The 26823-nt window shown below is 37.1% G+C and overlaps 1 protein-coding gene across 8 annotated transcripts in view; it reads left to right on the forward strand.

Annotated features, from left to right (window-relative positions):
- Window positions 1-26823, forward strand: part of SYNE2 (spectrin repeat containing nuclear envelope protein 2) — a 324652-nt gene that overhangs the window by 148401 nt on the left and 149428 nt on the right. For all 8 annotated transcript variants that reach the window (XM_027554279.1, XM_027554281.1, XM_027554283.1 and 5 more), the window contains 13 exons: window positions 88-290; window positions 1010-1129; window positions 1228-1519; window positions 2588-2739; window positions 3648-3957; window positions 5143-5307; window positions 8042-8383; window positions 16739-16894; window positions 17752-18017; window positions 18663-20766; window positions 22531-22853; window positions 23993-24137; window positions 25434-25652. In XM_027554279.1, the coding sequence (XP_027410080.1) occupies window positions 88-290; window positions 1010-1129; window positions 1228-1519; window positions 2588-2739; window positions 3648-3957; window positions 5143-5307; window positions 8042-8383; window positions 16739-16894; window positions 17752-18017; window positions 18663-20766; window positions 22531-22853; window positions 23993-24137; window positions 25434-25652 (4797 nt within the window). The remainder of the gene's footprint in view (window positions 1-87; window positions 291-1009; window positions 1130-1227; window positions 1520-2587; window positions 2740-3647; window positions 3958-5142; window positions 5308-8041; window positions 8384-16738; window positions 16895-17751; window positions 18018-18662; window positions 20767-22530; window positions 22854-23992; window positions 24138-25433; window positions 25653-26823) is intronic.

Raw genomic sequence — 26823 nt, forward strand, 5'->3', positions numbered from 1 at the left:
TACTATCTTGGAAAAGTGTCACTGGGGTGACAGGGACCACACTGAGGCTTGCCTGTAGGATATAATTCAGTTTTTGTCTTTCTTAAGGATTTCTTGACTCTTGAAGGAAGAGGCAGTGAAATACAGCAAGTGGGAACTGTACTGAATCATGTGAAAAAACATCTGCCCAAAGCACCTGTTAAGAAGCTTAACAGTTGGATCGTAAGTCAAGAAGTTGAATTAGAAAAAATGGAGTCCATATGCCAGGCACGAGCAAAGGAGCTTGAAGAGTGCTTGCAGCAGCTACTGAGGTAGGAAATAAAGGTGATCTTTCATAGTAAACTTACTGTGAAAGTTTACTTATGTAAAATCTTCATATGTACTCTGCCTCAGTACAGCTAGCAGTGGGATATATATACACATGAATTTCAAAAATAAAATATATACTTTCAAACCCATGTTTGACACTGGGGATACAGAGGTTTGGAGAATTCTTCAAATTATGGCAAAGGTTCAGGGGAGAGCCCCAAAATATTTTCTGTTTGTTTCTTATTTTTTATGATATATCTCATGCTCATGCTCATCGCTAAGTCATGTTCAACTCTTTGTGACCCCAGGGACTGTAGCCCGCCAGGCTCCTCTGTCCATGGAATTCTCCAGGCATGAATACTAGAGTGTGTTACCATTTTCTCCTCTAGGGGATCTTCCTGACCCAGGAATCAAATGCAAGTCTCCTGCATCAGCAGGCGGATTCTTTACCACTCAGCTACCTGGGAAGCTTATGATATATATTTATGGCTTATTGGAATTCCACTATAATACATGCTGTTATTATTCAGATTTTAATGTTATAATTTTGTTTCTAAATTTGTTATTTGTAACATTTTGTAAATAATGTTACAAAATTTTTTATAAAGAATAAAAATAAAATGTAAAAAACCTGGTTGGCTTACAAGATTGGTGCCAACGATTTCTTCAGATAGACACTTTTTGCTGATTTCATATTTTAACATGTGTGATGTTGTTTTAGACTCCATAATGACCACAGAAACCTGAGTAAGTGGTTGACTAATCAAGAAGAAATATGGAAAGAAATGGAAGGAACACGAGAGAAAACGGAGCTATTTTGCCAAGCTGTAGCTAGAAAGAGGTATAGATGATCTTGCACAAAATGTGTTTCTTGGGGATATGGTTTCTGAAGGTGTGTCATGGCTCCTATAATCTTCCAATGATATTTGGAATTTACAGAGAACAATTCGAATCAATGGCCCAGTTGAACAACTCTGTGAAGCAATATGGGATTACTGAGGAAGAAGAAATAGTAACGGAATCAACACATCTGATTGATAGATACCAGACATTATTGAGACAAATATGTGAAACTGACAAAGAGGATAAGTTACCTCCTGCCGAGGACCAGAGTTTTAATGATCTTGCACATGATGTAATTCATTGGATAACAGGGATTAAAGAATCCCTTATGGTTTTGAATTCATCTGAAGGCAAAATGCCACTTGAGGAAAGAATCCATAAAATAAAGGTATAACTATGGAAACTAAATGTCAGAGGTCAGGATGAACTCCAATTTTAATAAGATTTAGAGGAAAGTTGCAAATATTTGTTTGTTAATGGAAAATAGGATCAGTGTGGGTTGGGTGAGAAATTCAGATGACTGAGCTTACAAAAGAGAAGGCCTGTGATGAATCTAAAATTATTTTAACGCATATAGAAAGGAAAGGTATATCCTCTCTTTGTGAGAGCAGTGCCCAGTTATTATCCATCTTCATTGACTGCAGATATGAAATAAAGACTATAAATTAGAACTGCAGCAGGTAGGAGTTTGCTAGGATGTTAAACGAATAGATATCAGTACATCAGAGGCATTGGCAATGTCAAAGTCAGGGCTGGAGAGGAGCTCATTTTCAGAGTGGATATGTATGGATCCTAAAGGGTATTAGATCCTGAGTGGGTTGAGTGTTTCCTGGTTTATCAGATACTAACTGTGGAGGAAGATAATGGTCAAGTTTCAAGGGTTAGTTTGACGTACAGAAGTAGTCAGAAGTGTTTGGGATCACATCTGAAAGGTTTTCCAGAGAAGGTGAATCTGAAGTAGTGTTTCTAAGAAGAGAAGAACTTGATTGTTTAGGGCAAAAGAGGAAAATCAAAGTACAGGGAATGAGAATTAATTATGTTGTGCTGGAGAAACAGGAGTGGGCCTGTGACACTGTGCATTTTCCTATAGGAAGCCGGAAACCCACTCTTAGATGTATAAAGACGTCTTGTTCAGGTTGTCACCCCAACTTTTTATTTATAAATAATGGTGCAGGTTGGGAGGAGGATTTGCCAGGGAGTTTTTTTGTACATAATTTCTTTGAGTGCAATTGAGAATCGAGAGGAGAGTAGGTAACGTGACAGATGTTTACTGAGAAGCAGTTCTATGCAATGTGAAGGATATCTTTGTGCTTGGGGCATATGTAAAAGTGAAAGGGAAATTTTGAAATCTACTCCGCAGTTAGAATCTCTGAATGATGTTTATGAGTAAAAAGATATCATATGTAATCCCCAAGTAGTATGAATGGGATTTTAAGATCATTTTTATTTAATTTAGGAAATCATTTTACTAAAACCTGAAGGGGATGCTAAAATACAGGCCATCATGAGTCAGGCTGAGAGCAGCAAGACTCCAGTGGTTCCAAAGACCCTCACTGATATCAAGAACCAGTGGGACAACACACTCCATTTGGCCAACACATATCTAAGGTAAAGGGCATGCCTTCACCATTTTCATGATTTTTCATTGCACAGAGAAGCCATAACAAGTATGTTTTGTCTGCCTTCTGGATGTAGATATAATATATCTGTTGGAGAGAAAGTAATGTCAGGGACAACCACAGTGTTGAGGCAGAAACAGAGACTAGTTCTCTGGATCAGATATGAAACATGCTGTAATAACTCCTTGTTTACTTTGACTGGTGCATCAACCCACCATTGGTAACAAATTAACATTGCCTATCTTTCTACCTTCAATAAAGTCCTTCTGTACCAAACCTCCTGCCCCGAGACAACCTCAGTGTTTACTTTACTGTAGGATAGTTTATGCTTTTAAATATATATGCTATGAGAAACATTTATAAATGTATGAATTAAGTGAACATAGTTCTGGTGAAAATTCTTAACTCCTTTCACATCAAATCAAATCATGATACATTTAATGTTCAGTGGAAATGTAAATTTCATATTTTTATAAGGAAGCAGTCAGATCAAAATTAAAATCAAGCTGTAGGAAGCATAAGCTAGTTAGCTGGCCAATATACTGCATGCTTATTTGTTTTACTTAAATGAAAAAGAAAAACACAGAATAATTATATTTAAACATAATAAAAACTGGACTAGTTTGAAATCTAAATTATTAAACTTTTGTCCTCAGATCAAATTATATAATGGAAACAATAGTTTTTTAAAATCATACTACAACTAATTTTTATCTTGATTTCTGAGTTAAACTTAGGGCCATTTAGAATGTTACAATGCCAAAGAAGTCTCTGGGAATAATGTACAGTAGTGTTATTTTAATGCTTTTTATAATAATGCATGTTGTATTATATGTTGCAAAATGCTGTTTTGTTTTGCTGTGTCATTTCATTTATAAACTATTTTGTAAAATTTAGCCATCAGGAAAAGCTTCTACTAGAAGGCGAGAAGTATTTGCAAAGTAAGGAGGATCTGAGATTAATGCTCACAGAACTGAAAAAGAAACAAGAAGTGGGCTTTGCTCTGCAGCCTGGTTTGCAGGAGAAGAAAGCTCAATTAAAAATTTATAAGAAGTTCCTCCAGAAAGCACAGGATTTAACATTCTTACTAGAGGAGTTAAAATCTCAAGGGAATTACCTCTTAGAGTGCACTAAAAATCCCAACTTTAGTGAAGAACCGTGGCTGGAAATCAAGCATCTACATGAGAGTCTTCTTCAGCAACTGCAGGTGAAATGCTCAAAACAAAACTTTAAGTGATCATCCTCAGTATGCTTAATTATGTACTATTTGTGTATGGGACCATTTTTTGGTTCTTTTGGAAAATCTAAAACTTTTAGAAATGTATCATTTTTAGATACAAATGCTAGCTCCACAAAATGGAGGAATCGATTTGGTCAGTTTTGCTAGAGAAATCTAGTGTGTATTATTTGATGATAGTGTTATCTCCTTTCATCAAAGTTCTCCTCTTCAGGGATTGGAAGGTTTAAAATTTTTTTCCAGGCCCTCGGCAGTGAAAATGTGGAGTCCTAACCACTGGACTGCCAGGGAATTCCCTTAGGCATTTTTATGTAAGAGGTAGTGTCAAAATTGCCCATGCAGCATCCATCTATCCATCCATCAGTCTATTATTGCCTTCACCCATCTATCCATCCGCACATCCATCCATCATCTATTGTGATAGTTGTATCCATTATTCTGTATAAACTTTATCAGATTTCTCCCTTGAGTCTTTCCACATGATCCACAATAAAAGAATTAAGAAGTAAAATGTCATTTTGTCATGAAGCATAGTATTATCTTAAGAGAATTATTTATATTCTTTGCACATGGAAAGTTGCATTCAGTGTAAGGATTACCTGGGTTAGAAATCTCACTTATACAGATAGCAGGATTTGTGCGGAGGTGAAGATTATGCTCACTTGGCTGTAAGTTATTTAATTGCTGCTTTTCTGATCAGGTGTGGTCACCTTATTTTCTTACTCCAGGAAGAGAACTTGAAAGTGGTTTTGCTCTTGAGTTAGGATTACTTTTTCTCAACTTTGGGGTTTGATTCTTAGGAAAGGAATCTGAGGTTAGGTTGATTTCACATAGTCTCATTTCTGAGAAGGGTAATCGAGGGAGCTGCTTTATTATGGATGTTTGTGATTTGGTGATATAATTTGTAGCCATTTCATTTTGTAAACCTCTGACAAGTTGTTTTTGGGAGTGAAATGAAAGCAAAGAAACGTGGGGTGGAGAACAAATAAATATCTCAACACTAAAAATTTTACTTAAGAACTCTGGATGATTTATGGTCTTATTTCTATTTCAAGATGAACCCTCATAAAATAAATATTTATGAACAATTTAATTATTTTCTGAGTGAGATAATTCAGAGATCTAATTCATACATTGTCAATGTTTTGTTTTTAGGATTCTGTGCAGAAACTAGAAGGTCATGTTCAAGAACACGACTCTTACCAGCTTTGCATCACAGACCTGAACACTGCATTGGACTATATCGCTAAGGAATTTGTCTGTTTTTCTGATAGGCCTGTAGATGAAAGAGTAGTTGAGGAAAAACTGCAGAAACTGCAGGTATTAAGCAATATCCAGAAATGATAGGCATTTTAAAAAATCAATATTAAACACAACTTGACAAATTAGTGTTCTTGATCAGAAATTCAAATGCTGAAAGGAAAGAAATAAAAAAAGAAAAATTAAAATGCTGAAAACGCTATTCAGATGACTATTGGATAAAGTCCTATCTGGTCATGAAAAGTGGAAATGTTCTTCATTAGTGAGCAAATCCATTTATCACTTGAGTTGGACAGTACTCAGCCCTCTGGACCCTCAGAGATAATTCCACTCATGACCAGTCAGCAGCTGCTGGAGATCTCTGTCTTAGAAAAAAGTGCAGTGATTCTAGGAGATAACTAGGTGATCAAATGGTGTACCTAACGCAATAAGGCCGAAGGGGAAATGGTTCAGTTTTTCAGTCTTCATCACAGGTGGATGGGAGTTGTGTAATTTTCACCTTATTTATTTTCATACTCATGGACTACCTTAGAGTTCTCTGCAGATGGAGAGCTTTTAAAATTCCCACCCTCACCACTTCAACAACCCCTCACCTTACACAGTAAGCATTGCAGCTCTTTACCTGCATTCTCAAAACACATTCCTTTGAAGCTCACTGCACAGCCAACAAATGCAGTGTCCTCTGGAAGGAAACAGTAAAGTATGTTCTTTACTTTTCTATGCTGCTTTCACAGTCCTTTGGAGATTGCATGGGGTGAGTCTCAGGAAGCCCTAGTGCCTTGAATTTGGGAATTTCTGATCTCTTCTTTTTAGGAGCTTGGGAATCAAGCAAGACTCCCCCTTCAGAATAGCTTGACACTCTGACAAGGCCACCTCCCTCTCCCTCTTTTTTTGGCCATGTGGCATGTGGGATCTTAGTTTCCAACCCTGAGGGATTGACCCTGAGCCCCCCTGCAGTGGAAATGCAGAGTCTTTACCCTGGACCACCAGGGAAATCCTGCCTCCGTTTTTAACAGTGATAATTTGACAAATGTTGAGGGTCATCATGTCCAAGCCCATGTTTGGGTACCTCAGATACTGAGAAAAGTATAAGACATGAGCTATAGTTGGAAGGAATCTCAGAAACTATCAAGTTCAGATTCCTCATTTTATATATGATGAGCTAAATGACAGAGTGGGGGCTACTTCTTGGGTCTCCTGACCCCACTAGACTTCTGTACTTGGGTGTCTCCTAGTTATTTGTGGTTCAGCATGTCCAGAAAATAACTTGTCATCTCCTTCCTTTTGTCCATACCCCGACTCCTTCCAGTGACCCTGCTTCTTCTCCTCTGATTCTGGATATCTACACCATCTCTCTAGGCTGTGGGTCAGAAACCTGGATATCCTTTCCTAGGCTGCCCAACCTAGAGGGACATCAGGAGTTGTCTCTTTCGTCTCTGGGTTACCTCTACACTTGGTCCCTCTGCTGTTACCCCCGTGGCCGCTGCGTTAGAGCAGACCCTCGTCTCACAGATGCCTGTGTTTGTTAGATGTCTGAGTAGGCTCCCTGCCTGCACTGTCACCCTTGCTGGTGCAGCTTGCCCATGGCCACCTCGTATCTATCCAAAATGCAATCTGGAACTCCCTTCTTCCAGCTGAAAATGTTTCAATGACCTGTGCGTATTTGTTAGCATACATCTTTCCACATTCTTTTACAATGGTCTGTTTACTACTGTGTCACTCTCACTAGGCTATAGGATTGTGAAGGGACTATATTTTACTCATCTATGTAATTTTAAAACTTGACCATATTACTCGCATGAATGAATGCTTACTTACTGTGTAGTCCATTAGAACAGTGAGCAATAAATACAGCATAGTTCACCTAGTAACTTTTAGGCTTATTCTGTTTCAGTAGTAATATCTGTACCTGCTATAGTTTATCAAATTCCTTTTGAGTCTGGAGATCTCAAATTAGCCTCATTCATTTAAGCATTTAGTAAATATTGATTGAGTCCCTACTATATTTAAGATATTGCATTTGATTGATTTAAGCTTTGCTCTGAATTTTAAATGTTAGCACTAGATTCATATGAGCACATACTAAATGATTTTATTCTTTTTAGGGCCTTGCACAAAGTAGGCACTTATTAGTGTTTTGGTTGTGTTTGATTTTAGTATTATTTATATATTAATTAGTATCTTGAACAAAATATATACTCAACAAATATGTGTTGGCCATTTCCTATGTTCTAGGAATGGGTTGTGAACATTTTCTTCATTACTTTTTATAAATGTAATCTTATAAAATTTTCTGCTGCTGCTGCTGCTAAGTCGCTTCAGTCGTGTCCGACTCTGTGCGACCCCATAGACGGCAGCCCACCAGGCTCCCCCGCCCCTGGGATTCTCCAGGCAAGAACACTGGAGTGGGTTGCCATTTCCTTCTCCGATGCATGAAAGTGAAAAGTGAAAGTGAAGTCGCTCAGTCATGTCTGACTCTTAGCGACCCCATGGACCACAGCCTACCAGGCTTGTCCATCCATGGGATTTTCCAGGCAAGAGTACTGGAGTGGGGTGCCATCGCCTTCTCCGGTAAAATCTTCTAGTATCTTATAAAATCTATTGGGGAATTTGATCTGGGTCACTACATTAGTTTAAATTTTGCCCAAAGTTTCTTCTTTGTGATATGGGTTGATATGTTTCTTACAAAGCTTCCCACTAGTGAAGCAGAATACTCTATAATTTACAAAAGTCAACTAACTTTTGTGATAATTGAACAGTGATACTTTTGTGACAATCTTTTCTCTGCTCACAGGACCTAGAGAATAGCCTCCATTTACAAGATGGCCCGTTAGAGAAGATTTTAACTTTAGCAAAGTCCGTCAAGCAAAATACATCTTCAGCAGGACAGAAGATTATTAAAGATGATATAAAATCACTGAAGTGTAAACAAAAAGATTTGGAAAACAGACTTGAATCTGCTAAGCAGGAGATGGAAAACTGTCTCAACAGCATTCTCAAATCAAAATGCTCAACAGAAAACAAAGCAAAGTTTCCTCTGCCAGGCAGAGAGGAGCAGGTCACTTCTGATGTACAGGAGTCCACTCAGGACTCAGCTGCAATGGAAAAGTTGGAGGAAGACTGGGAAATCAATAAGGTTAGTGCTTATAATTGCAGCTCTAAGACATCATGTCTGCGAACGGAGAGGTGTTGTTGGGCTCTGAAGAGAGGGTCGTAAATCAAGCCTCCTGATTTCGTAATTAAACCCTCAATGTGCTGGCTATTTATGATGCTCACTTGTAAAAAGAGCCCTTAGAAAACTGTCCAGGATTTCAGCAGTGAAATATTACTGTTCATCTGTTAGAAATGTCAGTCATCAATTTAGGTTTATTATTCTCTCTGATATGTAATCAGATACAATTTCTTGGGTCAAGAGCTCAAAAGCAAATTAGAGAAGGCAAAAGAAAATACACTTTACCCATTTTCTAAAGAAAAAAAAAATCTAACAGCTCTATTTTGGTGGGTCTTTTTTGTTGTTGTTGATTTCATAGTGAAATCAGAGACTGGATGGAAGGATAGCTGCCTTTCTTTATCTTCTTACGTTAACCCTATACTGCAAATGTATTTTTAACTGTTGTCAGGTCATTTAGTGTGAGAATAATGACATTCAGACTTCTGATCTTCCTGGGGAGAAGAAAGAAGAATATCGTTCTGTTTTCTTTCTAAACATCCAAATGGGTATATTTCCCTGTGGCTTTTAAAGTGGTTTCTCATAGGTGAGAGACTGAAATGGAAAAGGCACAAAGAGCCTTCCAATAAACTCCACTTGAAAGAGTCTCCTTGTTTGGCAGCCTCTCGCAGTCCAAGGTCCATTGGGACAACAGCGAAAGTTAGCCCTTTAATTGTCAGCATTTTATGGAATATGTGATACACGGGGATGAAGAGAATCTGCACTTCTGTTGTCTTCCAAGAGCAGAAATACATGGAGGGACTTCCCTGTGCTGGTCTAGTGGTTAAGAATCCACCTGCCAGTGCAGGGGAGCATGGTTTCAACCCCTAGTCTGGGAAGATTTCACATACCTTGGGGCAACTAAGCCCATGCAGCACAACTACTGAGCTGGTGCTCTAGAGCTGGTGAGCTCCAACTACTGAGCCCAAGAGCTGCAGCTATTGAAGCCCACATGCCCTAGAGCCTCTGCTCTGCAATAAGAGAAGCCTCTGCAATGAGAAGCTCACCCAGCACAAGAAGAGAGGAACCACCCCTGCTTCCACAACTATAGAAATCCCATGTGCAGCAACAAAGTCCCAGTGCAGCCAAAAAAAGAGAGAAGAAGTGCATGGAGGACTAGAGGAGCCAGATAGGGTTTCCTAAAATGAGAAACAAGGTAAAATGCCAATGGAACATGTCTCTGACATGAAGTCCCACTTGTTGGATCGAGCTAACAAAGTATGTCTTAAAAGCTTAGGGCCCTGTGATGAGACTCTTGAAGTTGTATCTGTAAAAGGAACTTTCTTAATGGTATTTAAAGAACTGTAAAAAGTAAAAAAGGTAAAATACTTGAGTACTTTTCTATCCTAATACGTGACATTGATAAGTGGATTTGCTTAATAACTCTAAGTTTAGCTTCTCAGACCCATGTTGGCTGTGAACTACCCGAATTCAGTAGAGTATATTGAAAACTAAAGATCACAACCCAATAATAGAAATTTTTGTTTATTAAGCTTTTACTCATTCTTGAATGATGAGCTAATGATAATTCATGCTGCTTCATTAGAATGCTTTTTCCTTTTTAAAAGCAGATGAAGGGACTTAAGTCTTCAAATAATTTTCATAAGCCTGTACTAGAGGAAGATAGTTTTAGTTTCTAGTAACATTTTTAACACCTTTTTTTCCCTCTATTGTAACATGAATCTTTTTTCTTTTTTTTAAATATGGAAAGGCATTTTATTTCAAATATAGCAGTGTGTACATGTCAGTCCCAAACTCCCAGTCTATCCCCACCCTCCGTCCTGTCCACCTGGTAACCATAAGTTCATTCTCTACGTCAGTGAGTCTACTTCTGTTCTGTAGATAAATTCATTTGTTTCATTTTATCTTAGAGTCCACATATAAATGATATATGGTTTTATCTTTCTCTGTCTAGTTACTTTATTTAGTATGACAGTCTCCAAGAATGTCTATGATGCTGCAAATAGCATTATTTCATTCTTTTTTTAAAATTTATTTTAATTGGAGGCTAATTACAATATTGTAGTGGTTTTTGCCATATATTGACATGAATCAGCCATGAGTGTACATGTGTTCCCCATCCTGACCCTCCCTCCCATCTCCCTCCCCATCCCATCCCTCACGGTCATCCCAGTGCACCAACCCTGAGCACCCTGTCTCATGCATCGAACCTGAACTGGCGATCTGTTTCACATATGATAATATACATGTTTCAATACTATTCTCTCAAATCATCTCACCCTTGTCCTCTTCCACAGAGTCCGAAAGACTGTTCTTTACATCTGTGTCTTTTTTGCTGTCTCGCATACAAGGTTATCGTTACCATCTTTCTAAATTCCATATATATGCATTAGTATACTGTAAGGAGATCCAACCAGTCCATTCTGAAGGAGATCAGCCCTGGGATTTCTTTGGAAGGAATGATGCTAAAGCTGAGTACTTTGGCCATCTCATGCGAAGAGTTGACTCATTGGAAAAGACTCTGATGCTGGGAGGGATTGGGGGCAAGAGGAGAAGGGGACAACAGAGGATGAGATGGATGGATGGCATCACTGACTCGATGGACGTGAGTCTCAGTGAACTCCAGGAGTTGGTGATGGACGGGGAGGCCTGGCGTGCTGCGATTCATGGGGTCGCAAAGAATTGGACACGACTGAGTGACTGATCTGATCTGATCTGATACTGTATTGGTGTTTTTCTTTCTAACTTACTTTACTCTGTATAATAGGCTCCAATTTCATCTACCTCATTAAAACAGATTCAAATGTATTCTTTTTAATGGCTGAGTAATATTCCATTGTGTATATGTACCACAGCTTTCTTATCTGTTCGTCTGCCAATGGACATCTAGGTTGCTTCCATGTCCTGGCTATTATAAACAGTGCTGTGATGAACATTGGGGTACATGTGTCTCTTTCAATGCTGGTTTCCTTGGTGTGTATGCCCAGGAGTGGGATTGCTGGGTCATATGGCAGTTCTGTTTCCAGTTTTTTAAGGAATCTCCACACTGTTCTCCATAATGGCTGTACTAGTTTGCATTCCCACCAACAGTGCAAGAGGGTTCCCTTTTCTCCACACCCTTTCCAGCACTTACTGTTTGTAGACTTTCGGATAGCAGCCATTCTGACTGGCGTGAGATGGTACCTCATTGTGGTTTTGATTTGCATTTCTCTGGTAATGAATGGTGTTGAGCATCTTTTCATGTGTTTGTTAGCCATCTGTATGTCTTCTTTGGAGAAATGTTTAGTTCTTTGGCCGATTTTTTGATTGGGTCGTTTATTTTTCTGGACTTGAGCTACAGGAATTGCTTGTATTTTTTGAGATTAATTCTTTGTCAGTTGCTTCGTTTGCTCTTATTTTCTCCCACTCTGAAGGCTGTGTTTTCACCTTGCTTATAGTTCCTTCGTTGTGCAAAAGCTTTTTAGTTAGGTCCCATATGTTTATTTTTGCTTTTATTTCCATTACTCTGGGAGGTGGGTCATAGAGGATCCTGCATAATCAGATTATGTCAGAGGGTGTTTTGCCTGTGTTTTCCTCTAGGAGTTTTATAGTCTCTGGTCTTATGTTTAGATCTTTAATCCACTTTGAGTTTATTTTTGTGTATGGTGTTAGAAAGTGTTCTAGTTTCATTCTTTTTAATGGTTGGGTAAATTAAAAGATGGTTGCTCCTTGGAAGAAAAGCTATGACCAACCTAGGCAGCATATTAAAAAGCAGAGACATTACTTTGCTGACAAAGATCTGTCAAGTCAAAGCTATGGTTTTTCCAGCAGTCATGTATGGATGTGAGAATTGGACCACAAAGAAAGCTGAGTGCTGAAGAATTGATGCTTTTAAATTGTGTTGTTGGAGAAGACTCTTGAGAGTCCCTTGGACAGCACAGAGATCAAACCAGTCAATCCTAAAGGAAATCAGTCCTGAATATTCATTAGAAGGATTGAGACTGAATCTAAAGCTCCAATACTTTGGCCACCTGATGTGAATAACTGACTCATTGGAAAAGACTCTGATGCTGGGAAAGATTGAAGGCAGGAGGAGAAGGTGATGACAGAGGATGAGATGGTTGGATAGCATCACTGACTAGATGGACATGAGTTTGAGCAAGCTCCAGGAGTTGATGATGGACAGGGAGGCCTGGCATGCTTCAGTCCATGGGGTCGCAAAGAATCGGACACAACTGAGCAACTGAACTGAATATTCCATTGTGTATATGTAACACCTCTTTTTTTATAAAAAAAAATTTATTGGAACCTTTGGCCATCTGATGTGAAGAGCCAGTTCTTTGGGAAAGACCCTGATATTGGGAAAGACTGAATGCAAAAGAAAAAGGGGGTGACAGAGGATGAGATGGTTAGATAACATCACCGAGTCAGTGGACATGAATTTGAGCAAACTCCAGGAGATAGTGGAAAACAGAGGAGCCTGATGTGGTGTAGTCCATGGGGTCGCAAAGAGCTGGACACAGCTTAGTGACAGAACAACAAATCTGAATTTTGTAATACTTTCTTACTTAGCCCCAGTAAAGACACGTGGGCTTCCTTATAGCTCAGTTGGTAAAGAATCTGCCTGTAATACAAGAGACACCGGTTCAATTCCTGGATCCGGAAGATCTGCTGGAGAAGGGACAGGCTACATACTCCAGTGTTCTTAGGCTTCCCTGTGGCTCAGCTGGTAAAGAATCTGCCTGCAATGTGGGAGACTGGGTTCGATCCCTGGATTGGGAAGATTCCCTGGAGAAGGGAAAGACTACCCAATCCAGTATTCTGGCTTGGAGAATTCCATGGACTGTATAGTCCATGAGCTTGCAAAGAGTCAGGCATGACTGACTGACTTTCACTCACTCACTCACTCAAGGGATATTTTAGAATCAGACCTTTGGCTGACTTTTTCTTTAATATCAAAAATGTTAAGGCAGGCTTAGAGGCACAAGAAATTACAAAATGCAGTCTGAAGGGTGTAGGTGCTTATGATCCAAGATCATACTGTATATTTTTACAGAGGTGAATTTCTAAAATTTTTTAAATATGAAAATACAAAACTACCTTCCATCTCCCCCTTCCTATATAACTTAAGTGGGGTTACAAATTAGGATATGATAAAAAGTGAGGTCTGAGTAATCTCTCAGGATTCTACATGTCATAAAAGGAAATAATAAAAAGGAAACACAGGGTAACTGATACATTCTTCTCTTATTATTTTTCTAAAAACTCATAAAGCAGCATTATAGCCTAACCCATATTGAATGATCTTTCTTGTCCCTTCCTTCCCAAATGTCAACCTTCATGGCATAAATATGCCTAAAAAAAACAAAACACCTTTTTTCTATGATTGCTTTTTGAATGTCTTTGTTATTGGGTATAATTGTCAGTCAGTATGTCTGAATCATTTTTTGTTCTTTTTAACATTTTCTGAGTGTTTATAATTTCCGTATTTAAATGAACATGGATGATCATAGACATAAAACATGCAAGGCATCCAGCTGTAGCTGAGTGACCAGAAACTCAGGGAAGTCAGTACTAGAATGAAGAGGAAGAAAGAGAGTTCATTCCTGGGGTAAATGATGTTTATTTCTGGTGTTGGTTATCCTAGTAAGTCAGTAGAAAAATTTTTGTCTTGGAACATGTAGTTAGGTCGTGTGTCAACTCTGTCTTCCAAGTATATTACTTTGCTTTCTGGCCACTATGCAAATCTTGGTTGTTGCTCTAGAGGTATTATTCTCAATCCAAAATTTATTTCTGTACAGGAGTGACTTACATGGTATAAATGGTATTAACATCTAGGAGCAACATGCATTTGAGGACATTCTTCAAAGTCTTAAAATATTAGGCTGAGGAACCTTAGAAAATTTCTATCCTAACTCTGTGTTTCGGGTTAGGGAATTGACATCAGAAGGTGTTAATCAGCCAAATTCTCATTCTAGAAGAGTTGGGATTAGAACCAGTCTCGTCTCTACCCAGCTTGATGTTTGGCGGTCTATCCCCCAATTTTATCAAGTGTGTTACATGGGCTGTTAATTGAGGTTTAATATGCTAATATGCTATCTGGCACAATGATATCTGACACCATGATAAACCTCAAATCATATTGCTGAATGAAGAAAATAAGTTATAAAATAATATATATGTGATTCCAATTTTATGAGTTAAAAATACATAAAATAATACTGTATGAATATTAACATATGTAGTCAAAGTATAAAGACAAGTGTATGTGGATTTAGAATAGTGGTTAGGTCTAGGGAAGAATAGATGAAAAAGAAGTGAGGACTGGACTTTAAATTGTATTTTTAATATGGAAAATTATATCAGTTATATCCTTGTCATGGGTAATGAGTAACCATGATATTGTATTCTTTTAATACATGAAAAGAATACATTATATATATTATGTATAATTATATATAATATATATAATAATTATATATATTATATATTCAAATATAATGCATTATATTTGAAACATCTTATTGTTTATTGTTTAAAATAAGATGTTTCAAGTGAGTCTGGAAAATCAGAATAGAGCTAAAGATGAGGAGCAAAAGATGACTGGTTACAAAAGAATCTTTCCAGGAGCCAATCAGGGCAGGTGTCTGTGTTCTAATTCTGGGGTGTGCACAAAGGAATGTTACTTTTTAAATTTAAAATGTTCCTTTGAGGGATTCTGTTGGATTTTCTGCCAAAGTGGAAACATGGCTTTTGGATTTGGTAAACAAATGGTGTTTTGGGGTGATTTCAGGCTTTTTAGGATGCTCTCTCTGACCACTGAAGGCTGAGTACAAATAGCAAGCTATAAATGTGGCTAGTCCAGTGACTGGTCCATCAGGTAAGAGAGACCAGGGCTCTGAATTCCTAATAAATTATTGATAAGGAGTGAAGATTTCCTGGGTTTAGTGTCTATGTCTTTAGCTCAGGAGCTCTTGCCCTGCAGGTGGATTTGTTGGGGTACTAAGTAACAGTAGCCATCAGGTGACAAAGAGACAGGCTTCGCCCTCACAGGACTTCAGTTTATGGTGCAGAAATCTGTGATGTGGCACCAACGCCCCCTCTTCTCACAGTCTTCCTGGATCTCCCTCCCTGTCCCCCATCCCATGCAGAGATCCTACCTTCCATGGGGATTAACCATAGTTCTCATGAATAAATTGTTAGAAATGGAGGAAATTGGCAAAATCATCCCACTTATTTACAGCCTTTTAGAAGAAGTGTCCTGTGCTAACTGCCAAGCAGATACTTCAAAACCAGTAACACTGGTCAACTGAATTTTCTTACCAATCAGTATTGGTGAAGCTCCAGACGGTATCTGTTTTATTTAAATAAACCCTGATTTTTTAATAGTTTCACATTGACAGAAAACTTGCAAAGATAGTACAGATAGTTCTCATTTATCTCTTACCCAGTTTTTCCCATTGTTAACATCGTAACATTATTATCTAGGCTGTATTTTTAAGACAATTTTTTAAATAATTTCTGCCATGTTTGGAGATTTGGATATATTTTATTCACAGACTTGGTACAGACTGGATGTTTACTGACATGAAAGTATATGGCAAATTTAAATGATATTTCACTTATAAAGTAACCTGAAAATGAAATCTACTACCTTAGCAAAATAATGTGAAATGTTTTAAAATTACTGCTGTGGAACCTGGTATATATAAGTGCTCAACAAATGTTTGTTGAAAAAATAAATAACTGAGTTGAAATGCCATCTCTGTATATCCTATTGAGAACCTCGAGTTCTTAGAGCTTTTAGAAAAGATCAAATTACCCTCTATATAACCTGTTCTGCCATACCCAGAATTGGTATTCTTACTGTTACTTGGTTTACGGCATGACATTTTTAATGCATGAAATTTTGGCATTTCTTTCATCTCTCCACTTACTGTTTTTAACTACCAGTTGTTACCATTGAATGCCTATTTACTAAACTAGCCCTCTGCATCATGGTGAATACTAAGTATGCACTTTGGAACTTTTGTTGTTTTCATATCTGTTTCTTTCTTTAAGACTGTAGCTATTCCTCAGCATATAATTGAGAAATGCTAGATCCTATACTATCTTGTAAAAAAAAAGTTTCATTTTTCTTGGTATTAAATATTGCATGGAAGATACTAAATATTGTCATTAAATATTGCATGGAAAAATCCACTTTGGTCGTGGCAAAAATATACTTTTGAAAAGTCTTTAATGTGAGTAAATAGAAGAAACTGGAATTTTTTCACCAAGAAAAATAAAAATTATTCATTTGGAAGTTAGTCTATTTAGCAATTAATCTTTTTATGTTTTCAGAATTCAGCTTTGGAAATGATTTTGTCAAGACAACTTTCTCTTGATGTTCAAGAAAGCATGAAAAACACTGAAGATGAGCAGAAAGTCAATGAGCTGCAAAATCAACCTTTAGAATTAGATGTTATGTTAAGAAATGAACAATTAAAGGAGATAGAGGTATGGAAACAAGAAAAACACTGACAACATGATTGCATCATTTATCTAGTGCAATACAATATATTTTAATTACCAAAAACTTGCTTGCACAGAATGAAAAATCTTATTTAACCTTTGCCTGATGATCAATTTGGTAACTATATAATTATGTACTAATCAGTAAGTTGTATAAATCTTTCCATTTAAAAAGTGTAAGAGTTTAATGAACATTAGTCTTTCTCTTCCAAAAAGTTCCTAAAAACTTACTTATTCAGTGATAAAATTTGGAGATTCTGGCTTGTCATTATTCCTTTTTTTAGTCATATCTATTTTCCTGCATTTGACAAATTCCTCTTGTTTGTCTTAATTATCAATATTATGGGGTATTCCTTCTTCATTTTTATAGCTGTGTTTGCATAACTGTGTTTATGTATTTATGTACTTATAGCCATGGAAAAGCATCCAAAAATCCAGTAGATGATCATGTTTTGAAAAATGATCCTTACAATTTTAGCCAAGTTTACGTAATAGTAAACGTGTATCTAAAAGAGGAAAAAGAGATGATGCATGTAAATAATAAAAGCAAGATAAATCTTCTTTAGACCTTGTAGAACCTTTGAACACAATAGGGTGACCAGATTGCTATTAGATATTAGACCAATGGTGAATGTTAGTTTAGATTTTAACATGACTCCAGTCGGGGGGGAGATCTTTTAAATGTCAGGACCTTCGTTTCTCTGGGTGCAAATGAAATATTTAAAAATATTCTTGGAATGGAATGTATTACTGGAAGGAAAGAGCAAGAGGGAAAATAAGTGAATTAATTGATCAGTGAATTAGTAAGTGCATATTTATTGATTTCCTTTACTTGTTTTCAGGAATTATGTACCCAGTTGGAAGGAAAGAAAGCAGCCATTGAACCTCTAGAACAAAGTGAATATGTCAACAAAACAGAATCAAGTGCCTTGGTTCTCCACGATGAAAGTTATTCAGTGCAGCACTTGGATAATCTGCTTCAGGCACTTATTACTTTGAAGAAAAAGAAAGAAAGTCAATACTGTCTCCTTGAAGATTTTCAGGGACATCTCATGGCAGGTGAATCCTCCATGAAAGCCTTGTTGACAGAAAAGGAAAGTCTGAAAGTGTAAGTATAAGAATTTAGGACGTGCATTCTTTATTTGAACATAGGCTTCACTTTTTTGGACAGGCCCAGGGTGTTAAGAGCTTATATTGTTAAAGAATATTATGATTTTAATACTACAGTATAGAAATTAATTTCATATGGAAACCATTAAATAAAATTCTTTAATGGTTTTATTATTTTAAAGAAAGATTTGTATATTCTGGGTATGTGTATTAAATATAGCTTCTCCTTAAAAAAAAAAAGTTTAGCCTGATGGTTATGCCTTCTTGATCAGTGTCGTTATTGTTGGTAAGATAATAACAAAGGAGTTGGATATTGTCATTTTTCTTAGTCCTAACTTTGCACAAATACTTTGCAGATTATAGAGGACTTTTGCGTACATTGTTCCCTTCACAGAACCATTGTTCCTGTGGTTCTCCATTTTTATGATACTCATTTTATAGATGAGCTTTCTACATTGTCACACATTAATTGAGAGCCACAGTAAACAAGATTCTGATTTTTGTTTTAAGGAAAGAGTGTTCTTACAGACAATCTAATCTTCTCTTTCATGAATTCAGAGCAGAATTAATTTCTTTTAATGACAGCTAACTTCATGTTGAGGTAGTAAATATTAATAAGCTTCACTTTTTCTTCTTTTGCTAGGGGACTCCTGGACAGTACAACCTATATGGACAAAATTAAAAATTTTCTGGCATCAATAGAAAAAGAGAAAGATTCTTTAAGCAAGATGAAAATCGAATGGGAAAATTTATCAAACTGTCTGACTGACATGGATAAGAAGCTATTGGAAAGCCAGATCAGGCTACTTGAGCATGGTTGGGAGCAAATGAAACAACTGGTTCAGAAGAAGTATTCTCAACAATCAGTGGGACACGAAGAGTTTATGTTTCTCATGAGTAAGATTCAAGACCTTGAAACTTCCCTGCAGCAGCAGCAGCAGCATCTGCAGTTAAGGCTGAACTCTCCAGAAGCCCAGGAAGGGAATCTAAGCGTGGTTGCTTTGGCCACTGAACTCCATACTATAAAGCATAGGTTTTCTATGCTCAAGGGGCGAGCTGAACTTCAGATGAAGAGGATTTGGGGAGAAAAAGAAAGAAAGATTTTAGAAGATGCAATAAGTAATTTGCAGAAGCAACTGGAAGCATTGGAACCATTAAACATGGAGGTGGAAAATCAGATCAAGAAGTGTGAAACCAGATACAAAATAAAAGAGGCTATCTTATGGGTCCAGAATCTGTTAGGGGAACTCACTCCTCCCATTTCCCTTCTCCCAGATGATGTTCTTTCACAGATCAGAAAATGCAAGGTGGTGCACGATGGCATTCTAGCTAAGCAGCAGGTTGTGGAGTCGTTGGTTGAAGAGGTCAAAGATAATATTCCTAACTTCACAGCATATGAGAGCAATGATTTCAATAACCTCCTTCAGGACTTACAGAATCAATACCAAATGCTGGCTTTAAAATCAACCCAAAGATCACAGCAATTAGAACTTAAATTGGAAGAAAGAAGCAAATTTGTTGCCATAATAGGGAAGGTTCAACTTTCACTTCAAGGAAATGAAACACTGATAATCCCCAAGACAGATACAACCTCCACAGAAGCTGAACTAGAACAACTGTATGTTGCTTTGACCACTTCTCAGAAGGAATTGCAAGAAATTAAGAGTGTAATCTCGACACATCTTCAGGAACAAACAAACATCTCTAAGGATCTAAGTGTATTTGAAAGATTATTTTTAGATGATCGATTGAAAAATCTTAAGACTAGAGCCAACAGAACTCAAAGATTCATTCAAAATAAGTGTAATGAAGTAGAACACAAGATAAATTTTTACAGAGAATTTCATGAAAAAATATCTGCACTTCAGAAGGAGTTTGACCATATACAGCACAATGAACTTCTACTGAATCCGGAAGTAAATCCAGATGTTAAAGAGGAGTTGTATCATCTTAAAAACCAAATCACTGGCATTCAATCTAGTATCCTACAAGTACTGAAACTCAAAGAAGTGTTTGACTGTATAGAACTAAACTGGGATTGGACCCAACTTGATCAAATACAAACCCAAGTACTTGAAAAAGAACGAGAACTTGAAGAAAAAATTAAGCAGTTGAATACGTTTGTGGCAGAATACGACAAATATCAAGCATCACTAGCTAAACTGAAGGCTTTGGATTTACAAATTAAGAAAAGGGCTGAACCAGTACTAACAATGCCTAACACTCCACCAGAAAGCAGTCTGCTCAATGCTCAAGTTTTGAATCAGAGAATTGGGAAAGCCATGAGCTTGTATCATGAGATTATCAAGAAATTAAGTGAAAATAAAGACTTTGATGACTTATTCAAAGAGAGAGAAATACAACAACTAAAGCTGTATGCAGAAGAACATAATAAGTTGCGCCAGGTTCTCCAACAAAAAATGGCCCTGCAATCCCAACTGAAAGAAATGGATGAAAAGGATTTTAAGGACAAACTAGAAAATTCTTTACATGTTTTAAATCAGATAAAATCTCAGTTACAACAGCCATTGCTTATAAATTTGCAAATTGAATATATTCAAAATGAAAAAGATAATTGTGAAGTGTTTCAGGAAAAAGTTCAGGCAGAAATGGATAGCATTAAAGCTGTGACTGTCATTGAGAAGCAAAGTGAGGAAAATTCTTCTGAAGCTAGTGATGTGGAAGCAAAATTAAATGACATTGAAGATCTTTACATGCAGCTTAATGCAAGCATTGATTCCCGCACTGTAAGTTCTTTAATTAGGCAGTTAATGTATTTGTTTTATTTTCATGTTTTTAAAACATAAAAACCCTATTTTATGTTTTACTCTAGTTAATATCTACATTTCTCAAGAAGTAACAGGTTCTTATGGCTGACCCACGTTATTGTTTGATAGAAACCAACACAATACTGTAGAGCCATTATCCTTCAATTAAAAATAAACACATTTAAAAAATGGAAGTTACAGGTTCTATAAGAACATTCTACACAGGAGAATAGTCATTTTAAAGAACTTCAAAGGGCCAGTTTATAGCCCCAACTCATTCCACATCAAAATGTAGTGCTTGTAGTGGAAAAAGATGTTTGACACTGTGAGTTCTATATGCCTTGTAGAATCTGTTGGGCTCAGAACCAAAAAGTTTGGGTTTTGGTTTGTTTGGGGTTTTTTTAGAGATAACAGAATGTAGTGGAATAACTATGGTGTAAAGAACACAAAACAATAACTCCACATTTCTTTAGCACTTACAGTGTCTAGGAGGTATGCTGAACACTTTCATCCTCACAGCAACTCTGTGAGGTGGGTGCTAATATTAGCCTCATTTTAAAACAAGGAAATTGAAGTTTAGAAACTACCATTTTCTCAAGATCTTTCGGTAGTAACAGAACCAGGATTCATGTTGAGATCTGCCTCCTTTTAGAAAGTGGTCATCAAATTAAGGCTCATTGGTCAATCTGCCTACAGCATCTGATTTTACAAGTAAAATCTTACTGGAACACAGCCATGCCCATTCACTTTATGGCTTGTTATGGCTGCTCACCTGCTACAACATCTGGGCTGAGTAGTTGTGACAGTCTGTATGTCTTGCAAAACCTGAAATATTTAGTCTGACCCTTTACAGGAAAAGTTTTCTGATGCCTGTTGAAGAGCGACTGTAACAAACTCCCTCCTTTCCTGTAGTAAAAGGGTAGATATCTTAGGCATCAGTTAAACACACTGTGCTTAACGTAACTCCTTTCACTGTGTTTTCTGAATTGTCACACTAAATTTATAGAATGGGGAAGTTAACTCCCTTCTTTAATTCAAAGAGTTATTAGATAATGTATTTGAACTATTTTGCTAGGTATAAATACTATAGAAATATAAAGTCATATGAACGCTAATATGTTCTTTAAATTGATACTTAATTTCTCCATTTGATTTTAATATGGTTTCCAGAAACACTGTACATAAATCCTCAAACTGTTATGCTTAGAGATGGACTGGAAGGGACCTTTCAAGTTCTTTATTTCAACTATTTGTTATTTCAGCAAGAAGACAGAGATCTGGAGACATTAAGTGATGTGCTCAAAACTAAAGTTAATGGCAGAGACATTAATTTAGTTCCAGTTTTTTTTTTTCCACAAACATTGCTTGAGGTTATATACACTAAATATATTCAGTAGTTTTATTTAATAGTCTAATACAAGAGTTCTAGAGCATTAATATATATCATTAGACATGATTCATGGTGTGTATTTTTAAATTTAGATTGGATTTCTTAGAAATCTAATTTTCTTTATGAAATATTTGAAACTGAAATATGAAATAATTCTAGAAATAATTTTCTTTATGCAAAGAAAAACCTATTCATTTTAAAATATCAGTGTAATATTATCAAACTAAAAGTGTGAGATGCTTGCTCTTGTACGACCCAGAGATGTATTATGAATGTATCACAGACATTCAAAAATGACAAAAATCCCCCAAATTTGAAAATTTCATCACAGCATTTAATCTTCCATTCACCAGAGTGTCTTGAATGATGCTTATGAAAATATGACACGCTATAATGAAGCAGTCTCCAGGGCCATGGGGATCATCTCCGATCTGGAAACCATCATTGTGTCGCATAGAGTAGATCTTGATAATCCGAAAGAATCAGTAGAGGTGCCTCGCCAGAAACAAGAGGAACTGAAATCCACAATAGCAGGCATCCAGGACCTCACCAAGAATTTGGGGACCGTCTCCAGCCTGGAAGCTAAACGACAACTTGAGTGCACTTTACAGGACTTAGTTTCTAAGAACTCAGCCTTGAGGGAGGCAGCCAAAGTAAAGGAAGCTGAAGTAGAAAGGTAGGTACTTCTTTCTAAAGGTAACGCTTTAAGAACAAATATAGATTATAATTAACATGTACACATTAGAACTAATTTGGAAAATATGGAAAATAAAAATCACTGTCTAAGGAAAACTATAGCAAATATTCTGTTGCATTTATTTAATTTTTTCTTAACATCCAGTACTTAAAATGGAATGTTTATAGAAATCTGCATGTGGTATAAAGAATAATGATAAACACCTTTGTACTGAAAGGTTCAAAGGTAAACACCATGACTTTTTAGTTCCTTTGTGGACTCCTTCCCTCTCCTCTCAGAAATAACCATTATCCTGTCTTTATTGACCATGCCTTTGCTTTAAAAAATATTTTTACTATGTATTTGTTTCCTATTTTCACGTATGTATTCTATTCTGTGACTTCATTTTTTTTTCACACTTACAATTATGATTCTGAAGTTCATTCGTGTTTTGTCTGTAGTAAAATTCACTCACCCAGGTATTGGTAGATATTTGGATTGTTGCAGTTTTTTCTAGGAAGAACGTTTTCAAATTCAAGAGCTTCTGTTGGGTGTATACTTAGGATTGTGATTACCAGGTCAAAAGTTATACACATCTTAAATTTTTAATTCCAAATGATTTTATCTATTTCTACTCAAGCCAGCAGCATATTAATATTCCAGTGGTCCCATATCCTTATCAATACTTAATGGTGTGAGGTTTAATTTTTGCCAGTCTGATGGTTGAGAAATGATATTTCTTTGTGGTTTTAATTTGAATCTTTATTATTGCTAATGAACTTGAGCCTCTTTTGTGAATATTTCTTGATCAAAAGTTATGAGCAGTTTTAAGACGAAGGAGCTTTCTACAAGAATTGTACCAGTTTACACCTTGTTGGCAGTGTTCAAGAATACAGTTTTCCAAAGTTTAAATGCTTGGGGAACAGTCTTATCTACCTGTTAATATTTGCATTAAAAGTCTCATGCAGATCTGGTGAGGGGGAAGAAGTCAATAAGTATTTGTTGAAATACACTGAGTAGCAAAAAGAGAATTAAATTCTGTTTTTTATTAGGGGTTCAGAATACATTCTGGAAAGCTCAGAATTTATTGCACTAAATAAAGTTTAATATTACTTTTTCCCCCAACTGTGCCTTACTAGGTGTCTTGACAATTACAAACGCTATAGGAATATAAATGAGAAAATTTGCACTAACCTCAGCCAGATGGAGACCATTCTTGGGCAGTCCATGTGCCCCTTGCCAGTATCTTACAAAGAAGCTTTGGAGCGCTTGGAACAGAGCAAGGTAACAGATACTCCAAATCTTCAGTAAGACTGTGTGCAAAAAATTGGCAGAAAGAGCAAGTGGAGGCATTGGGGGATGTGGCTCTGTTATGACCCACAGAAATCTTTAACCTAATTCATACACTCAAGAAAATTCCTAAACCAAAAGCCATGGGGAAAATGAAGAATTGGTTCTGAGAGAGTCAATCGGTCGAATTCACAGGACAGTCCTCTCCCCAGTAGCATACTGTCCTTATTGATCATTCTTTTGAAAGCTTTGCCTTGCTTGTTACTTTGTTGGAGATCACTGGGCCTATGACAGAGCATTTAATGCAACTGTCTTAAGTGCTAAATTCTGGTTACTTTTTATACTCTATTACTGAGCAATTTTAGTTTTGCATTTTTTATCTGTTGCAGTATTGTGTTATAAGCATTTGGATGAGAACATTTTAAATCATCTGTGCTTATCATCTACCACAAAACTAAAAAACCTTAACTAATGTGTTAGTGGTTGATGCAGTAAGTGTTGTACAAATTATTAATACCTATCTAGTAAAATATGGGCCAAAGCTATGGTCTTTCCAATAGCTATATATGGATGTGCGAGTTGGACCATAAGGAAGGCTGAGCACTGAAGAACTGATGCTTTCAAATTGAGGTGCTGGAGAAGACTCTTGAAAGTCACTTGTACAGCAAAGAGATGAAACCAGTCCATCCTAAAGGAAATCAACCCTGAATACTCATTGGAAGGACTAATACTGAAGCTGAAGCTCCAATACTTTGGCCACCTGATGGGAAAAGCCGACTCACCTAATCCTGGGAAAGATTGAAGGCAAAAGGAGAAGAGGGCTGCAGAGGATGAGATGGTGGAATAACATCACCAACTCAAGAACATGAACTTGGGCAAACTCCAGGAGATAGTGAAGGACAGGGAGGCCTGGCGTGCTGAAGTCCACGGGGTTGCAAAGAGTCGGACACAACTTAGTGACTGAACAACAACAAAACATGAGGCTTACATTAAAATTTTTTAAAAATGAACTTCTAGGAATATTTACCTTGGAAGACACATGTTTACTTGGAAAATGTGATTTAAGGGTCATTATTTGTCCCCATAATTCTAAATTCATGTGCTATATAACAATACATTGATACTTCTCATCTGTCTCAAATTGACTTTGAAAAGGAATAAAAAATGGATCACATCTGACTTATGGATGATTTAAAAGCATTAATTATTCAAGATTAAAATAGTTTATAACTTTCAGAATAGTTCTGAATTCAGAAAAATTCTATTCTTCCTTTTCTTTTCTCTCTTAAGGCCTTGGTGTCAAATCTTATGTCAGCCAAGGAAGAACTGCTGAAACAACGACAGGTCCTCAGACACTTGAGAGCCATGTGCACGGACAGTGACAGCCTCTGTTTGCTCAGAAGCACATCAGCTCTGTGGGAGAGATGGCTGAGTTTGCTGGAAGCTGCTAAAGAGTGGGAGATGTGGTGTGAAGAACTGAAGCAGGAGTGGAAATTTGTCCATGAAGAAGTAAGTGCTTCATGTGCAACAATCACAACATACAGTTTACTAACATTTGTCATTTAAATTGTTTTATTATTTTCATTTTTTTTTAATTGTAAAACAAGTCCTCAATCTGTACCATTTGTTTACATCACGTATATGGAACCATGTCCATGGTTTATAGTGATCAGGTCCTAGCAAAATAATCTCCAAGATATGATTCAGAATGATTCAAGTTCATTCATGATAGTGGCATTTTTTTCAGTATCAGATAACTTAGAAATAAGTGATTAGTTGCCCATATGATCTTTAAAATCTTTATTGTGCATGTAAGTTCAGTTCAGTCGCTCAGTTGTGTCCGACTCTTTGCAACCCCATGAACCACAGCATGCCAGGCCTCCCTGTCCATCACCAACTCCTGGAGTCCACCCAAACCCATGTCCATTGAGTCGGTGATGCCATCCAACCATCTCGTCCTCTGTCGTCCGCTTCTCCTTCTGCCCTCAATCTTTCCCAGCATTGGGGTCTTTTCAAATGAGTCAGCTCTCCACATCAGGTGGCCAAAGTATTGGAGTTTCAGCTTCAACATCAGTCCTACCAATGAACACCCAGGACTGATCTCCTTTAGGATGGACTGGTTGGATCTTCTTGCAGTCCAAGGGACTCTCAAGGGTCTTCTCCAACACCACACTTCAAAAACATCAATTCTTCTGCACTCAGCTTTCTTTATAGTCCAGCTTTCACATCCATACATGCCCACTGGAAAAACCAAACCATAGCCTTGACTAGACAAATCTTTGTAGACAAAGTAATGTCTCTGCTTTTTAATATGCTATATAGGTTGGTCATAACTTTCCTTCCAAGGAGTGTCTTTTAATTTCATGGCTGCAATCACCGTCTGCAGTGATTTTGTGGCCCAGAAAAATAAAGTCAGCCACTGTTTCCCCATCTATTTGCCATGAAGTGATGGGACCGGATGCCATGATCTTCGTTTTCTGAATGTTGAGCTTTAAGCCAATTTTTTCACTCTCCTCTTTCACTTTCATCAAGAGGCTCTTTAGTTCTTCTTCACTTTCTGCCATAAGGGTGGTATCATCTGCATATCTGAGGTTACTGATAATTTCTCCCGGCAATCTTGATTCCAGCTTGTGCTTCCTCCAGCCCAGCGTTTCTCATGATGTACTCTGCATGTAAGTTA

Source organism: Bos indicus x Bos taurus, chromosome 10, assembly GCF_003369695.1.
Source record: "Bos indicus x Bos taurus breed Angus x Brahman F1 hybrid chromosome 10, Bos_hybrid_MaternalHap_v2.0, whole genome shotgun sequence".
Taxonomy (NCBI): Eukaryota; Metazoa; Chordata; class Mammalia; order Artiodactyla; family Bovidae; genus Bos; species Bos indicus x Bos taurus.